This window comes from Zootoca vivipara, chromosome 1 (genome assembly GCF_965207765.1).
Source record: "Zootoca vivipara chromosome 1, rZooViv2.hap1.1, whole genome shotgun sequence".
Classification (NCBI taxonomy): Eukaryota; Metazoa; Chordata; class Lepidosauria; order Squamata; family Lacertidae; genus Zootoca; species Zootoca vivipara.
Genome location: NC_142582.1, coordinates 12,680,063 through 12,698,955, shown reverse-complemented (window position 1 = coordinate 12,698,955; position 18,893 = coordinate 12,680,063). Strand labels below are relative to the sequence as shown.

The 18,893-nt window shown below is 42.7% G+C and overlaps 1 protein-coding gene across 5 annotated transcripts in view; it reads right to left on the bottom strand.

The window, feature by feature from the left end:
- Nucleotides 1–275: 275 nt before the first annotated feature.
- HECW2 (HECT, C2 and WW domain containing E3 ubiquitin protein ligase 2) overlaps nucleotides 276–18,893 on the bottom strand; it is a 174,813-nt gene continuing 156,195 nt past the window's right edge. For 4 of the 5 annotated variants that reach the window (XM_088653442.1, XM_088653479.1, XM_088653538.1 and 1 more), the window contains 7 exons: nucleotides 17,373–17,471; nucleotides 16,027–16,156; nucleotides 14,260–14,406; nucleotides 12,681–12,795; nucleotides 10,115–10,200; nucleotides 6,885–6,997; nucleotides 276–2,060 (listed from right to left, as the gene is read on the bottom strand). In XM_088653442.1, coding sequence (XP_088509568.1) covers nucleotides 1,949–2,060; nucleotides 6,885–6,997; nucleotides 10,115–10,200; nucleotides 12,681–12,795; nucleotides 14,260–14,406; nucleotides 16,027–16,156; nucleotides 17,373–17,471 — 802 coding nt within the window. In that variant the 3' untranslated portion in view covers nucleotides 276–1,948. The remainder of the gene's footprint in view (nucleotides 2,061–6,884; nucleotides 6,998–10,114; nucleotides 10,201–12,680; nucleotides 12,796–14,259; nucleotides 14,407–16,026; nucleotides 16,157–17,372; nucleotides 17,472–18,893) is intronic. The other variant, XR_015946283.1, reaches the window with a different exon arrangement.

The following is an 18,893-nucleotide window of genomic DNA, read 5'->3' as shown; positions in this document are numbered from 1 at the left end:
AGAAAGCTCTGCGGTTACTCCTAGTCTGAGGTCTGTCCGCCTCGCAGCGAGGACTTGCAGAGCCATAGGTACCACCCAGGCTGGTAGGTCCTAGAAACTTCTGTTTCGGTGGAATGCCTTCCTTCTTAATGATCGTGGGACTAAAAGCAAAACTGTGGCTACCGTGCTCCCCACTGCAACACACGAAAATGGCCTTCAGCATGGGAGATTCTTGCGAGGAATAGGCTCAAACCTTTTAATGTTTCCGAAATTAAATGCTTGTTTGACATGGTGGATTCATGCTTTCAGATATATCATAGAAAAAAGTACTTCATTTTAATAAACATTGTTTAAGAAAACTACTCAGTGAAAATGCAGGCATAGAAAGACACTAGAAACAGTTTACATCTTGGAGATGGTTCGCTGCTAAACGTGAGTGAAGGTTCCTAAGCGAAGGTCCGTCCTTTTAAGGTGCTGACCATCTTGTGTGTGTGTTTTTCCCCCTTTTCTTTTCCAGATCCTCTGTAGTGCTTGTAAGAGTGCTGTACAAAAGAAAAATGTTTGCAGGGAAAATACGAAATATCTGTATTCAACACTATTCCATAAAGTTAGTTAATGGATGAAAAAAGAAAAACCAAAACAAATAAAAATACATTTGAAATAAATGCACATTACACATTATACATGTAGTGAGCCTTACAAAATTATTACTTAATGTGCACAGTCCTGATATTATCTACAGACATGGCACTGTGAAGAAAGATGTGTTTCTTAAAGCAGCTACTTCTTACAGGTTTGTACGAGTGATGCAGTTTTCTGCCAGTCAGATCACAATGTCCCTTTGACTTTGGTACATTCAGTGCAAAAAATAGTTTCGGGAATATCTTACCCTTATAAAAATAAAAGGCATATATATATATTTATTTATATTTATATTTATATATGTATGTATCCCTTGAGAGTGCTTATAGAACCAAACACAAGAACGATATCTATTTAAGCATGGAAAAGTGAAAAGAACTAAAAAAAAAAGGTATTTTGTCCTCTATTTTCTTATTTACAATTTAAGGAAATCAATATCATGATTTTACAAAAATAAACAAAAGTTACTGTGTAAGAGGTTGTTTTTTTTCCTGATATGCTGTGGTAAAGTCTAGTTGTTGTTGTTTTTTTAAAAAGGAACACTTTTCATGCAGTATAAAGCATTAAATCAATCATTTTTCTCTTACAGGAGCTCATCTTTTGCCAAAGACACTATTTGCATATACATTTGTACAACCTACCTAACTGCAAGTCATTCTTGCTGCCAACTTCCTTCATATTAAGCCCCAGAAAATTTGATCTTTACAGTGCACACCATGCAGGCACTCGAAGTCTTAGGTAAAGCAGGTATAGCATATTTTAGTACTGTATTGTATATGACATAAAGTAGTGTACCATTGGGAATTAACTTCTATCATATTAAAAACCACGCACACCAGCATTTCTTCACTTGACTTCCTACTATTTAGCAGTGGGCTGGAAAAAACTTCGTATGCCGTCTTGAACTCTGTTCAAATACTTGGGTGAAATCCATTTTTTGAGATAGGGAAGATTTATGCGGTAGCCCTGATGCTGATCAACACTTGTTGTCCTGTCTCTTTATTCTTAAATTATACCAAACATTAAAGTTTGGAGAAAGAAAGAAAGAAAGAAAGAAAGAAAGAAAGAAAGAAAGAAAGAAAGAAAGAAAGAAAGGTCAATTGGAGAACTATAGGTATCCCCCTACAGACTTCATCCCTTGCTATGTACTTGTGTGAATGTTTCAGAGCTTGTAAAGGCTCCCCAATCTAGCTTTGCTCACTCAGTCCACCACACAAACTGTATTGTAAAACAAGTTTTCCTCCAGGAAATGCAATGTAGGCATTCACGTAATCTTTGAGGAACGGCCCACGAAAGGTCCAAGATGCTGGGCACTACGGTTTGTGTTTTACTCAAGTCCAAATGTGCTTGTCTCTTCAACGGCCGTCAACAGCTTCTCATACAGCATGGAAAATGATGGGTACGGCGGGAGATCAAGACGATTGAAACACGTATGAGCTCTGGGGAAGAACAAGAGGCAGGGGGGGAAAGTGAGTGGAATTCAGAAATTTACACCAAAAAAAACAGCAGAAAAACTGATAAGAAGAGCTTTCCTCGTCATACCCTGATTTAGTACAGTGGTGCCTCGCTTAACGAATGCCCTGCTTAACAAAATTTCCGCTTAACGAAAGGATTTTTCGAGCGGAGGTTGCCTCGCTAGATGAATTCATTTTATGAAAAATTCGTCTAGCGAATCGCGGTTTCCCATAGGAATGCATTGAAATTCAATTAATGCGTTCCTATGGGCAAAAAAAAAAAAAAAAATTCAATGCATTCCTATGGGATTCGCTAGACGAATTTTTCGTTATAAGAAAAGACCCGTGGAACGAATTAAATTCGACTAGTGAGGCACCACTGTACTTGGTTGTGTGAATTGTTCACACAAACACAGCAAGGATGTGAGGTGCTCAAGAATTACCCAACCTCCAGATGTGGTTGGACTCTAGCTCCTATCGGCCCCAGTTAGCAGAGCTTATAGCAGATGGAGCCCGACATATGCTCTCTACCTCTTCCATAGCTAAAGGAGCCTTCACGTATCCATATATTTCCCCATTCAGCAGAGTTCCTACATCACTGAAGCATCCCAAAGCCGCCAAGTTCAAAGGAATCACACAAGGCACTGGCCACGATATATAAGAAGCCAACTACACGTGATGTGGTCCAGCCATAGTTCCTGGCCGTGTGTCTGCTCCATCCTCACCTTCCAGAGCAGTGGGAGAGCCTAGCAAAAGTGGCATGGAGGGAGCCGAATTACACGTATGTGCACCCCTCCTCTATCCTCCTTATCTGGGGCGACACATCCCATTTCCCCACTTGAGGTGAAATGGGAACGCCGCCCTGCCCTGCCGCCTCCACCAAGGGGCAGAGAAGTGACACCAGCGTCAGCGCTGATTTTGGGGGTGAGACCTCACACAATTTTGGCGAGATCTTGCCACAAATCTGTGCCAGTAACACTTCTTCACCAGCAGCAGAGGTAGTGGGACAGCCACGGGAGCACTGCCTCAAGGCCTTCCGGTGGCCTCCCTTCGCCTCATGGCGCTATGCCGGCCCTATCCTCTGCACTCTTATTAATACAGACATCTTCTGCTGGTCCAGCTCCAATACTGGAAGTGGGGGGCAAGGGAGTGCTAAAAAAGGATGCAGTGCAAGGAAGGGAAAGGCCTCTGTTCCTCTCACCAGTACAGCTATTTTAAAAAAGCAGGTGTCTTAGATGTGAACGGTACAGACATGTGAACAGCAATGGCTGCCCTCACCACGTCAAGTGTGACCCTACTTCACCCCAGAAACCTACGAGGATGAGTATAATCCTGGTACGCTTCAGCAGGTCAGATCTTAAGGAAATATTTGCTGCCTGAGAGAGCTGGGACCACGAGAGCGCAAAAGGCCATATTTTAAACAGTAATAGCGAAGAGCCAGTTGACACCCAGTGCCGCTTCCTGTCTCTTAATAACAGGCAGCCTAAGCAAGCACTCTGCTGTGTTTGCAACGGAAAGCCTTTGAAGCAGGTACAGCCCAGGGCTGAAGGAGCCAGGGAACTTATAAAAACAAATCACTTTTCATTCAGCTCAGAACTGAGGTTGAGACGGTCACTTGGTTTAGAGGGGGATCAAGGCGCCGTTCCTTGAAAGTTTTGCTGTGTGTGTGTGTGTTGTTATCTCACACTTTGTTTAAACAAACTCTCGCACACTTACAAATACCTCTAAATCACACTGAGGTTGTGGCCCAGTGTCAGCAAAGCAGGAGCGCTCGGCATTAAAAAGCCCCGATTTGCTGCCAGGAAAACTTCCCCCGCATACACGGGGGTTGCTAAAATTATTTGTTTTGTAGCGTACACTGCGCGAAGGTCAAGTTCTTTCACTGCAGCCGTTCTCACTGAAACTGTGGCATAGATAGGTACCTGCTATTTCTACTCCCACCAGCGGAGAGCTCGGGCTGAGAGATAATGGTTTGCTTAAGGTTGCCTGCTGCTAGTACCGTGTTTCCCCCTTTTTAAGACACCGTCTTATTACTTTTTTTTCTCAAAAAACCACAGGGTGGCTTATTTTTGGTGGGATGTCTTACTGGTATTTTTATTACGAGTCTGAGGGAAGGGAGGTGTGCAGCCCTCTCTCCCCGGCCCTGGGATGTTCGCGAAGGGCTGCTCTCTCTCTCCTCCAAGGTGGGGACTCACTTAATAGCAATCTGCTACACTGGAGCTTCTTAAATCTAAACCAGTATAATGGAATCTATCTGTGTGATACAGTCCTAGCAGTAGCCTATACGTAAAGCAAGCAAGGATCTCTACCAGCCAGCTGCCCAAGACTTAAGTCTGATGTTCCAACAATGTAGCACTTTGTAGTCACTGATAGCAAAGAAGCTACCTGCTGAGAACAAAGAAGCCAGCTAAGCAGCAATTAAGATTGCTGACTTGGTAAATGGTAGCAATTGAGAAGCAATTGAGCCAGCGAGGTGAGGAAGCACGTGTTGTTAGGACCGGCAGTTTAACTTTTGTGTAGAGCAGCGTTTAGCAGCTCCGTTTAGCAGCTCGCAAACAGCGAAGGAAAAAGTCCTTAATAAATAAAAAAAAGTCCCCAAGGCAAGGACTGCGATCCAAACTACTTACAAATCCTTAAAGGGGCAGCTCCACAGACAACCAAGCAGCATAAGGTAGAAAGAAAACTGCAGCAGGCTTTTTAAAAGGCTGCCTTATGCCTTCGGTAAAAGCAAGGAGACAACAATCAGACAACCCGTTAAGAGGAAATCAACGTGCATTGAATGGAAAGGTGGGGGGAAGCGAGAGGTGGGCTGTGTGTGTGTGTGTGAGAGAGAGAGAGAGAGAGAGAAAGAGAGAGAGAGAGAGAGAGAGAGAGAGAGAGAGAGAGAGAGAGAGAGAGAGAGAGAGAGAGAGAGAGACCCAGGGGGGGGGAGAGAGAGACAGACGCGCGCACGGAGGTCTCTCCCTAAAAGGGAAAACAGCCTTTGCATTCTTCAATCGCCCCTCTTTTCTTCCTCGTGCCTTCATCTCCTCCCCACCCCACTTTTCTCCCCTTCACCAAGTAGAGCTTACACAGCTTGGCTAAAAAAATATTTTTGGATCCTTTTATTTAAAAAAATGCTCTCAGAAACGGGAAAGGGAAATCACGAGGCTTTGGCAGCCAGCAGCTACGGCTGTTCGGTGCATTTTTACAAGCTTTTAAAGGAAATACGTGTCTGTGGAACGACAGCAAAATGGGGAGAGATTTTTAGGGGGGGAGTTGGCTGGCGGGAGGGGGGTTATTGCTAGTGGGTGAAGGGTCTATCAGTATGTCTTATTTTCGGGGTATGGCTTGTATCGCGCAATTGCTTAGAAATCCTGCTATGGCTTATATTATGCCTACGTCTTAAAAAGGGGGAAAGACGGTACTACCGAGGATATTCATGGCATTGCTGGGTTACCAGAGGTGAGCTTGCTACCTCTTCCCACACATTCTTTCACTGTGTGGAATAGAAAGCTCCATTAGCCAAGGATGGGATCGCCTGGCAGCACCGGCCTGTTTGGGCCTTTTGACGACGATGCAGGGGAACAGCATTTAACTATTTATTATTTAGCAAACATTATGCACCTCTTACTAAAAGACCTGTAAGTGGTCTACAGAATGTTGCCTCTCTATACCCACCAGTGTATACAAGAAGCCAGAAAAACCACAACAGATCGTTCTCATCCAAATATCCTGAAATCTTTATATTTGCTCTAAAAGCAGCACTTTCCCCCATTTGGTGTTGCCCATATTGGGTGAATTTGATGGAAAGAGGTCCCCTAAGTGCTTGGATACATCAACATTTAGAATCTCTTTCAGAATTACAAAATCATTACAAAATCATACAAAGTTTTGGTCTTGGTTGGGCAGAGTATCAAACAGTGTAATTAATATACTGCCAAAAATCTTTGGGTGTGTGTGTGTGTTTTAATTGTTTCTGATAACATACAGTTGAGAGTAGATGCTTTAACTAAGGCATCCCCAAACTGCGGCCCTCCACATGTTTTGGCCTACAACTCCCATGATCCCTAGCTAACAGGACCAGTGGTCGGGGAAGATGGGAATTGTAGTCCAAAACATCTGGAGGGCCGATGTTTGGGGATGCCTGCTTTAACTCTTAAATGATCACCAAATATCATTTTGATTTTTTAAAAACAAATAAACATTCGAGAGTTTCAGCTAGAGTGCTTTACTATAAAAAAAAGGGCATTGGAATGACAAATATCACTCAATACTGTTATTATGCAGCCAATATCTGTGCTTCTACTCTCCTTTGTCTCATTGGCCTGTACTCTATTTTAACCATAGTGGCTGTGATGACCCACATAGTTTTGTTTACAAGCTTCTGTGACATCATGATGTCAGGTGCAGAACCTTGGCTGTTGCAGGTTGCCACAACTAATAAGAGTAAATTGGAATGTGGGTGATTAAGTAAAAGAACAAAGAGAGAAAAGGTGGAGGAAGCTGAGAAGAATTGCATCAAAGCAAAGCAGAGGTGCTTACACTGAGTTCAGAAAATTGCTGAAGATGGGGGGGCACATTCTGAGAATAAAAGAACAAAAACTAGTTTCAGTTTTGCTCTAAGCAGAACTGAGGCACAGAACGTTTCTTGAGGCAGCTCCCATGCAATCTGTTCATTGGCTTCTAAAGAGGTATTCCTATAATTCTAAAAGTTGATGATAGAAATAACTCGGCTTATCAGTTAAGACAGCATGGTTTTCCCATGGAAACCCGAATTATTAAATACCAAGTGGATTTATGTTTTAGGAAACTCAAGTGTTACTTTACCTGGGCAAAGCAGTGATCTTCCCCCATTTTTCTACACAGAATCTTCTCGGTCCATTGCTCCCCCTCAGAGAAGCAAAACCTTCATAAGGTATACTAGATGTGCCTGTAACAAACTGAAATCCAAAGCAATACACCATAAATGATTATTGTGGAAAATAAGAAAAAGTTTGATCTACTGTACGTTTGGGGCTGCCTGTCCTAACTTTGAATATGTATCAATAGGCAATTGCAAATGTGAAACGGAATTTGTTGGTATGTGAAGAAAAAAAGCAAATTCCACTTCACATTTGCAATTACCTATTGATACATATTCAAAGATAGGAAAAAAGCCAGTAAGGTGACAAACGCAGTGGGACTGACATACTATAAACTTGCTTAGCATTCAGCTGTTCACTTCTTGGAGCCAGCGTTTGTAAGAAGGGAGGAGGAATCAGCACAGGGCGCGTTTTGACTATACAAGAAGCACCCAGTGCTTCAGATGGACCTGTAATTAGTTCCAGGGGGCTTCTGATTTGGGTTTCTCGAGTAGTTTCCTCCATGCCACAAAGAAAATGCAAAAGCAACCGTTATGGCAAAGAGGAGAGAAATCTCCTGCAGGCATATCCAAGCCTTTTGATGAAGGTAAACAGCTGTTTCCATGAGTCTGCCTAGCCAAGGTAAAGGTAAAGGTATCCCTGACCATTAGGCCCAGTCATGACCGACTCTGGGGTTGCGGCACTCATCTCGCGTTATTGGCCGAGGGAGCCGGCATACAGCTTCCAGGTCATGTGGCCAGCATGATAAAGCCGCTTCTGGCGAACCAGAGCAGCACACAGAAATGCCATTTACCTTCCTGCTGTAGTGGTACCTATTTATCTACTTGCACTCTGACGTGCTTTCGAACTGCTAGGTTGGCAGGAGCTGGGACCGAGCAACGGGAGCTCACCCCATCGCAGCGATTCGAACTGCTGACCTTCTGATTGGCAAGCCCTAGGCTCAGTGGTTTAACCCACAGTGGTACTGCTTTTGTAGGGTGCATACATTATCATCTTAGCAATGAATCAGGAAGGGAAATTTTGATTGCCTGATTTTATTTCATTGAGCAAACAGTCCAAACCCCATGAACTGAACTCAGCATTAATTTACTTGCTTGTGTTTTCTTGTTTGTTCATTGTGCAGATGCAGAGACAGCATGTTTGGAGTATTATTGAGTTCAGCTTTGATCTTCTGCATAAACTTAAAGTTCCAATGAAATTTTAGGCTATCAATTTTATCACGATAGCATAGCGGCCGTCCCACGTAAGTAACCCTAACCCTACAGCAAGGCTGCCCATACAAAACTGCTTTGCCACAATCAGCTTCCATGTTGCATCATTTGTAAAGCACAGACCATGCGGCTGATCATGTGACTATTTCCCATGTCCATGACAGTAGTTACAATGGAGGTTTGGCCTGATTCAAGTAACCCACATGGCTGGTGACCTTCTGGCTTACCAGGGTAACATGGGAAGTGACTACAGGAAGGCAGCTCGCCATGTCACTAAGGTAACTTGCAAATTTAAGCACAAACAACACATAAGGGAGGAAAACATACAACGATTACTACGACAGTTTAATGTCCACCTGCTGCCAACAATGAATTCCACTAATGCTATGACTCCAGTCTCTTAAGGCCTAATGAAAAGGAGGGGAACTGCCGAGACTCAGTGCAGCCCCTTGGCTAATTTCATGCGCCCCCTGGGCATTTCTGGGGACTCTCCATCATTGAGGTGGTGGGTAAAGTTGGTGCTCCAGGCCACTGTTAAATAAAAGAAAGTGGCCCCAGAGGTGCTTGAGAAGGAAGCGAGGTGGTTCCTGGATGAGGAAGTTGGCTCTGGAGTGGCTGTGGCCTGCCAACAGGGGAAGAGAAGTGGGAGATATGGAAGAAGAGGAGATTGAGAAGCCTAGTTCACTGTTGGTAGAAAATATATGTTAAACGGCCATAGCAGTAGTTGAAGAAGCCTTATTCTTCCCTTATGTTGCTCCAGTATGCATTAGGAGCTCTGGTGAATTTCCTTACTCCTTCTCTTTTCTGGGTTGGGGAATTCTGTTTGATGTTCTCCTTGCAGACATTTCTCTGTTTACATTTAGTCATTCCTTAATCACTTTTCAAAAACCCACAGCTAAGCAGAACACCCATATGTTTTCTACTACCGTAGCAGCAACTCCAGTGAGCAGCATTTGAGGGAGAGACATTGACCAAAGCTTCTATCCAAGTCACAGAGATCACTCCACTCCTAACAGCTGTTAAGTGCAGGAAATGCCACTGCGAGTGCATCACTAATTTGCTCCTTCTGCTGGAACCTGATTCTCAAAATTCTAAACCGGAAGACGAAACACCCTAGAACAGTGATGGGCAACCTTTTGAGCTTGGTGTGTCAAAATTCGCCTAAAAACCAAGCATAACTTGGGTGGTGTGTCACTTCGAGAGAGAAAAACATAATTTTGCAATATTTATAGTTTAAATAACAAAAATGTATAATTGTAATATATAACTGTATTTAATAAACCAAAAACTAATTATTTAACCAAACTAAACCAAAAACCCCTTATTTATCACAAAGTGCCCAGAGTTGTTGAGCTTTTTGGGGAGAGCTGCTGACCAAAGTTTTGGAGCTTTCTGGGGGGGGGGGCGCAAAAGTTGCTTAGCTTTTGGGGGGGGGTGCCCCAAAGCTGCTACGCTTTTTTGGGGGAAAAGAGAACAGAAATAAATGATGAATAATAACTTCGCTGGAACTAACACGCAGCACTGATATAGTCTGCCAAAGCGCCCCAAAAAAGCACAGAAAGGGTTAAAAAGCGCCAAATAAAAACAGCACAAAAAGGGTTAAAAAACGAACCTGTTGCACTCAATTAGAAACATCCACTGGTTCAGCAAATTGAAAAACAGACCAATCGCTGAACACAATCTCTGGCTACCAGGAACAACAACAACAACAAAAGGATCTGAGGAGGAGCGGGATAACAAATGGGACGACGACAACAACAACAACAACAACAACGCATGCCAGCAGTGAGGGCTCTGCGTGTCACATCTGACACGCGTGTCATAGGTTCGCCATCACTGCCCTAGAACTATAATTTCATTTATTAACCGGGGGGAGGGGGGAATCTAGAGGCAGGTGAGTGAACTATTAAGCATTGAAGGAGGGGTTTTTTGTTAGTTTCGTCAACCTAGATTGGACAGTTTGACATAACAATTGATCTCTTACCTGTAATAGCCTGAGTCGCTGTTCATTGTTGAATCTTTCTACAGCAGCCCAGAACCACCGAATTACGATATGATTGTCGTGATATCCTGTTTGATGAGAATGAAGAGCAAAGCATTTGGGGTCATTTTACAAGAGAAGAAAAAAGAAAAGTGATATACTGAACATTAACGGGGTTCTAAGTTTAGGCCTCCAAAATCAGCCTACATAGAAAAGATGCCCACTATTATCTTAATTCCAACCTCACCGCCATGGGAAAATTAATATTTTCAGGGATTATTAAGGTTGTTTAATCAATTGAGGAAAAGCCTACACAAAAAAGGTAAAGGCAAAGGACCCCTGGATGGTTAAGTCTAGTCAAAGGCGACTATGGGGTTGCGGTGCTCATCTTGCTTTCAGGCCGAGGGAGCCGGTGTTTGTCCACAGACAGCTTTCCAGGTCATGTGGCCAGCATGACTAAACCGCTTCTGGTGCAATGGGACACTGTGACGGAAGCCAGAGCACACAGAAATGCCGTTTACCTTCCCGCCACAGCGGTACCTATCTATTTACACAAAGCACCAGATGATGACAAAGTAGTATTCACTTGGTTTGGGCACAATTATCGCATTCGTCTCAAAACTGATTATCTATTCTTATTGAAGACTCCAGTCTATTTATCCAAATAAAAATGCACATGACAATGTTACCAAGTCTGAAAATTCTGAATATATTTGGCAACAGCAAAAGGGAAAGGATTGGGTTTCTGCTTCTGAAGATTTTTCAGGGGACAAGCACCAGCTTTTACACTTGCTTTAGGCACACACATTTTAAACTTGAGTACAGTCATACCTCTAGATACGAATGCTGCGTGTTGTGTACAACATGGGTTACGAACGCGCCGAACCCGGAAGTAACGGAACAGGTTACTTCTGTGTTCGGCAATTTGCGCATGCACAGATGCACTGAATGACATCACACGCATGCGCAGATTCGGCGCTTCAGGTTGAGTACTGCTCTGGTTGCGTACAGGGCTCTGGAGCGGATCCCGTTCGCATCCAGAGGTACCACTGTATCTGAAAACATGAAACTTAGAACTTTAGTGGACGTATCTGTAATCCTAGAGTCTGTCTTCCACTTGTTGATGGATTCCCACTCCCATCAACCCTAGCAACTATGGAAATGGTCAGGGATGATGGGAGTTGTAGTCTAGCAACATCTAGAGAGCCACAGGTTACCAGTTCCTGACCTTGAAAATAAAGAGATTTGAGAAGACTGAAAGGAGAGACTGGTGTAACAAACACAAGCATGGTAGATACACCAGGTGTGCAGAAGAGGAAAGTCGAGTTGTGAGACAGTACAGGTAAGAAACATTTATAGGTATTATGGTGCCAGGCTGAATGGGAGGCATAACAAAGGATTAAAGGTGAAGGAATGAAACATATGTCAGTTTTCTTCTTCAAAATTTCAAGGGGGTGGGTCTGCTCTAATGGCGAAGGCATATTGGCATCCATATATTTTGCTCATATTCTGGATTCTAGTTGTGCGTGAAATGTGGGATGATGGGAAGAGCATGGGAAACAATAAATAAATGAAGATGGGGAAAGCAGGGGCAAAAAGGAAGAATAATTCTGCTGAGAAGCAGAAGAGAAGGAAATGAAACTGCTGTAAACAGCATGGGGCAACACAAATGAAGGTGAAATCTTTCTGGGATTACGTACCAAAGCAAAGTCATACCAGATCCATTTTTTGAATGGACAGCTATATCTGACAACCCATTTTTACATGAAATGGTTCAAGGGTTTAATACTTTATTAAAGTGGCATAGAAGAGGCATTAATGGTGGACGTATTACAAGAAATCGGAAAACGTTTTGAACGTATCTGATATATAATGGAGCAATCCTAAGTATGGAAGCCAGTGTATAGTAGCACTTTAAATCCTAGCTGTACATATGAATGCATCAACACTTTTAATAAATTTATTTTCATTTGAGTTCTAAACCAATGTGTGAGTCTTCAGTTGCACATGCTGATTTCTATCGAGGAGATAATCCCAATGGTTCCCCCCCCTAAGATACTTTAAATCATTTTCAAAAGTGCCAGGAATGAACTCCAAATGTCAAAACTTAAAAGATATCTGCCATAGAAAAAGAAAAAATCTGAAGATGAAGGCTTCTCATCTTTCACTGGAGAGCCCTAACCTCTTCCAACTCTTGCCATCTTTACCATCTGTAAGAAATTAACACTGAGCATACCTTTATATATCCAGATTAACCTAGCTGGTCTCACCAGCTGCGCTGTTTTGAATTTTTACCTCTTTTATCAGATGAAATGCCCACCCCATTCCTAAAGCTAAGTGGGGGGAAATCCAAGCCCTCTGAAGTAAAGCTTAAAGTGTGAGCACCAGCTTTCTAAAATTACACTGCAACAGATGAAGGCCTGAAATTAAATTAGAATAGTTTATTGGACTCTTAAAAAAAGAAGCAGCAGCAGCAGCTTTACCTCTCCTGGTTTATACAGACTGTGACCACCCACCCAGACTAACTGTAATCTAACTATGTACATATGTATATTTTAATAGGTGTCACCTCCTCTGTATTCGGTGTTGTTTCTCCAGTCACTTAAGTCAATTTCTGCCGTGCCAGCAATAACCAGCTCCAATTCTCTTGCATCAAATACAGACACCAGCCTTGCATCAACAACCTAGGAAAGAAAATAAACATAGCCAAATGATATGTGCTGTTGTTTCTTTTTATTTTCTGCCCGTTACTGTACAGGAACATGGTAAGTTGCCTTAACAAATCAAGGCATTTGTCCACCAAAGCTCAGTACAGTGGTACCTTAGTTCTCAAACTTAATCTGTTCCGGGAGTCTGTCTGACTCCTGGAACCGTTCAAAAACCAAGGTGCGGTTTCCGATTGGCTGCAGGAGCTTCCTGTCAAGCGGAAGCCCTGTCGGACGTTCGGCTTCTGAAAAATGTTCGCGAACCAGAGCACTTCCGGGTTTGCGGCGTCCGGGAGCCGATTTGTTCGGCAACGAAGCCATTCAAGAACCAAGGTACGACTGTACTGCCTACTCTGACTGGCAGTACAGTTTCCCAAGATTTCAGACAGGAATCTTCCTGAGCCCTACCACCTGGAGATGTTAGTGGCTGAACCTGGCAACCCGGCACCTTTCATATACAAAGCTCAGTGGTACAGCACATTTAAAAGCACATGTTATCTCCACTCTCCAAAGTTAATAATGCTATTATTTTGTGCGGAACATCTGGATGAAGCAGTTAAGTTTTTAAAGAAAAATATTTGTGGTTTCCCCCATCCATCAGTATTTGCAAAGCAAAATTATAAAGCAAGGAATAATAAGATAACTTCAGGATAAAGTAGACCAGTTGAGCAACCTCAGCATTAAGTATTAAGATGCCCCAACAAGGTTTACTCCACTGCTATTAGATTCCCAGGAACCACTGATAAATTGGGAGTTTCCGCATCCTGCAACAATAGGTTTTTTTTTATGCATTAGCACCGATTATATGGGTAATGGGGGGTTGGGCAGGGATAGAGGAAGGAGCCAGCAAGATAGCGGGTCCTTGGTCTCTGAAAGGGTTACTGCTAGCACAAATTGCCACTGACTGCTAGAGATAGGTGAAGGTCCTTGCTATGGTAATATCCAGAATCCTTATGAGTTCGTGCTTGGGAATAGGCCATTGGTCACAAACTACAAGAGGGAGTTGGTGACCAATGCCCTATTCCCAAGCACGAACTCATAAGGATCCTGGGCCAACCTAGCCTCAGAGTAGCTCAAAAGTCTACGTAATAACCCCAGTATTCTAAACATACATTGAAATGTTGTGTCCAGGCTAAATGACTGGCTCCTCAACTCATGCATTAGTTGCTGACTGCTAGCAGCACGAATAGTGATCATTACATTTTCCAGTTCCTTACAAAAGGTAGACTTATTACATGACTCCACGGCTTTAATGATGAATTGTGCACATGCGCAATTATTATTATTATTGCAACTACAATGCAACGCAACACTATTTAGTCAGTTGTGGGAGGTGCATTAATCATGGCTCATGAATAATCCTGCTGAATGGTACAATGCGGGGGGGGGGCACATAAAACATTGAAAACATAATCAGAATGTTTTGGGGGGTATTTTTTTTACCTCGTAAAAGCCACGCACTAGACTCTCTGTTTGCTGCACAACACCTCTCTCAATTCTCCATTTCACCATCCTCTCTATATATTCCTTCTTGTTCTTCTCTGTCACTGGGATGTTGGCACCCCCAGGCTTCAATTCTCGTTCGGTAATCTGAAAAGGCAAACAACCACCAAAGCGTTTGGAAGAAGGATCTCTCGCAAGCTGAGCTTCTTACATTATCAAGCTGAACTTATTCCCACAGTGGCAGATTCTTATTTGAAGTGGTGAAACCCAGGCAGCTAAAAAAAAAAAAAAAAAGGAGCCGAAAACTCCCTCTTGGGCCAGTGGTATCAAGTACAAAGCAGGAAATCCCCCCCCCCCAAAAAAAAACAACCCAAAGAGATATATACAAACAAGCCTTCACATTCTAAAGAGAGAGATTACTGAAATGAAGCTTTCTAATATTGACACACACACACACTGCAACAAGGAGTCACATGCAACGCATGCAAAGAAGAATTTCAAATCAACCCTCCCTATTCTGGCAAGTTAATAGCACAGAGTTGCATGAGCGCAAAAGTATTCAATAATAATAATAATAATAATAATAATAATAATAATAATAATTATTTATTTATACCTTGCCCATCTATCTATGAAGAGAAATTGATTCGTAGCAACACTGCTGCAGGCTGAGAGGTGCCAAAGAAATGCCTCCACGTGACCAGAGCTCAACAACACCGTGGCAACTTCTTTGAGCATCCGTTAGGCAGGTCTCTCAAATCACCTCCCATGAGAGTGCTGAGTCTGCATCAGCACCACCGGCAATGACATAGGAAGCAGCCACACAATCCATTTTGTGGGTAGATACTGTGATGTGGAGCCCAGACCATGCAAGTCTATTTTTGGCAGCAGCACTGCAGCGGTAACATATGAATCAGCTCTCAAGTTGCAATCTCTCCTGGGATCAAGAATCCCTGGGGGGGAATTTGCCCACTGTCTGCTAAGTTAGGGGATCCCTCCACAATGGAGTGGCTCTGCTAGAGTGGTGAAGAGCAAGCCTGGCACCCTCAGTTTCTACCGAGACACCCAATGGACTGAAGCGCAAAGCTGGGCACTCAACTCTTACAAATCTCAATGGAGTCAAGTGGTTCTCTATTGCACTTGCTACCTTTAAATGCTAGAACGACAGCTACTAATTTGGACAAGGAGCAACAGTCAATCTAAATACAGTGGTACCCGAATGCCGCAAACCCAGAGGTAAGTGTTCCAGTTTGCGAAGCTTTTTTGGAAGCCAAACGTCCGATGCAGCTTCCGATTAAGTGCACGAAGCTCCTGCAGCCGCACCTTGGTTTTCGAATGGTTTCGGGAGTCAAATGGACTCCCGGAATGGGTTAAGTTCGAGAACCAAGGTACCACTGTAAATCTGATTTTGGACAAATGAATCTGGCCAATTCCGGCCTCAGCTGCATCTGCGCAGGGACTTTAGAGTCCAGATAACTTTCATAAAAGAGGAATTGCTCATTTTCACAAAGGAATGACATCTCAAGAAGCTCACAACACTATATAGTATCAGAGGCAGGCTTTTAAAGCTGTGCTGGTAACTGGTAATACAGAGTTTTGAGCATTAACATTAAATGAGCTTTTTATTGAAGAGGGAAGGAAACCTGCAGAAACAACACACCAATGACATTACATCTCAACAAAGCAGATATATAGGAAGAGAATATAGAAATGAAACTAAAAATAAGTTTTTCTATGTAGTTTTTGGAGGAAAAAAATTGTGCACACCTGTCCAAAGACTTCTTCATTTACAGTGAATGTGAGATCTAGGATATCATGTATATCGTTGTCTTTCATCCACTGCAAACTCTGGTGGAACTCCTCATCAAGGTATTCCAAGTCACTCAGGTCACACAGTCTAACATAAACAAGAATAAATTAGAGGAGTGGAAACGATAGTAGTGGCGGCAGAGGCAGCATGTGAAGAGAAGTTAAGACAGAAAATTCTTACAATACTAGAAAGGGCAAAGAAAGAAATCCAAAGAACCACCACTTAAGCTCAAAGGAATCTAGAAGTAATTTATCGGAATAGTAAAAGCAGTTATTTAATTACTGATGTATATATTTTCCCAACATACACATTAAAATCATAAAAGTCCTAAATAACTTATTCGTTTGAATCTTTTTATTAAACAAAATCATTTTTGTTTCGTTTTGCACCAATGCTGATTTTAACCAAAATAACGAGTCTGCACACATTTACCTACCTACTCAAAGATATATTGGTCATCATTGCGAACCGGAGCCCTCCATGATCGGAGAGATCATGCTGCCATTACTGCCAGCTTTGCATGTACCCATAACTACAATTATTTCCCACAAACCAGAACAAAATACATCTTTCCTCTTTCAGTTCCCCCCATGCATCTACTGTAGCAAAGCGAATGACCAAACCTACAACTAGGGACCATTTTATACAGTCTAAATTAATTCATTGTTTGCATTCAATTTAATTATTTCTGGAAAAAGAAACAAGGAATTCTGCTCTACTAATACGTAGTAAGGGTTAGACGACTTCAGGGAGCAAAGTCTTTTATTTCTACCTTCCAATTGCCTTGCCTGCTCAATATGGTACAGTGGAACCTTGGTTGTCGAACGTAATCCGTTCTGGAAAACCGTTCAACTTCCGAAACGTTCAACAACCGAGGCGTAATTGCCGGTCAGCAAATTACTTTTAAAAAATGGAGAAACGCGCCTCAGAAGCTGTTCTGACTTCCGAGGCGCGTTCAAAAACGGAAGCATTCACTTTCGGGTTGTTGGCATTCGGGTTCCGAATTGTTCGGCTTCTGAAGCGTTCGACAACCGAGGTTCCACTGTAACTGTAAATTCATACCAAGATTACGCACACAAAAATACAAGGTAAGAATTCTTACAAGAAACAAAATAATTCAAAAGTCAACTGCATTCATCGAGGTTTTCCTCTTGATGATAAAGCGTTCATATGATCTCATTAGCAATCAATATCATTATAGCAGGCCTTAACTGGGCTTATAATTAGACACCTATTTTGTGGACAAGAAATTGACAGAAGGTTCACCAATTCTGCCCCTTCCATGAAAAAGACTCATACTCACATTCTGAGGAGGGCTTTATAAAATGGCCGCGTGAAGAAGGCATCTAATAAATACTGGTGTATTAGAGCAAGACCCAGGATTCGACCACTAAACCTGAACCTGCATAAGAGAAATTAAGAGAGCAGATAGAGCTTATTTTTTTTTGTTCAGTGATGAGCCTTTACAGCACTATCCATTAAAACCCTTAAACACGCTTGTTAAAATAACATTCAGTTAATACGCGGAATTATTTGGCATCACATTTCCAAATAGATGGTGGACCCAGGTGGCGCTGTGGGTTAAACCACTGAGCCTAGGGCTTGCTGATCAGAAGGTTGGTGGTTCGAATCCCTGCAACGGGGTGAGCTCCCGTTGCTTGGTCCCAGCTCCTGCCAACCTAGCAGTTTGAAAGCACGTCAAAATGCAAGTAGATACCTACAGCGGGAAGGTAAACGGCGTTTCCATATACTGGTCTGGTTTGCCAGAAGCAGCTTTGTCATGCTGGCCACATGACCTGGAAGCTATACGCCGGCTCCCCCGGCCAATAATGCGAGATGAGCGCGCAACCCCAGAGTCGGTCACGACTGGACCTAATGGTCAGGGGCCCCTTTACCTTTACCTTCCAAATAGACCTTTAGAAAGGAACACTTCATTAAGCTTCTTTATACAATGGTTGTCCTTCGAAAAAAATAAGAAACAACAAAAAATGTAGCCACTGAGGATAGATGGCACATCGATATTTATGATTAGCCTAAGTTCAGAGCTAGAGGAAAACTCTTAGGGAAAATATTCTGGGGAAAATATCCTTTCTATTCAATATGTGTCACTCCATGGCTGAAGCAACTTCAACTGAGTAGGCAGGTGTTAGATTTTTCTGGCCAGGCTTTTGGGCCTTTAGCAACTGCAAAAACAGTTTTTAAAAATGGGAGAGGTGAAGGTTTTTGCAGGCTTGGGGGTAGGTCCAGCCCCGGTCAGTGCCAACAACCTTGAGCTAGTTAGACCAACGGCTTGGCTCAGTATTAAGACAGCTTCCTATGCTCCTAGGTGTAGATGGAAGAAAATGCTTCATCTTCTGGATCTCTGCCTAACATGCAACTTGTTAAGGGAACAGGATCTTGGGAAATAAAAACCTTGAAAAAGCAGTTTCATGGCCCGAGGGATTGGGGAGATATTATAAGACAACAGGAAGACCTACAGCAACAGTTGCCTAGTCAAGTTTGTGGAAGCCAACTGATACATATGTGTAGTCCCCTTAAGCCACTATAACTCTGCCTGCAGGGGTTTGATTTACTTATTTATTTACTGTGCAAACAGCGTAACTCAGGCACCATAAACACACACACACATACACACACAGCTTTTTTTTTTTCTGGGGGTACGCATGCCCCTAAACGTTTTGTGAATCTAATTTTGGCCTCATTGAGGGGCAGTATTTCAATATGAGTAGGAAAATGAGAGTACCCCTAAAAATTTTTTTTTAGAAAAAAAGCACTGCATATATTTTAAATCACGCATAAAACATAACTCACATCAACCTCTTTG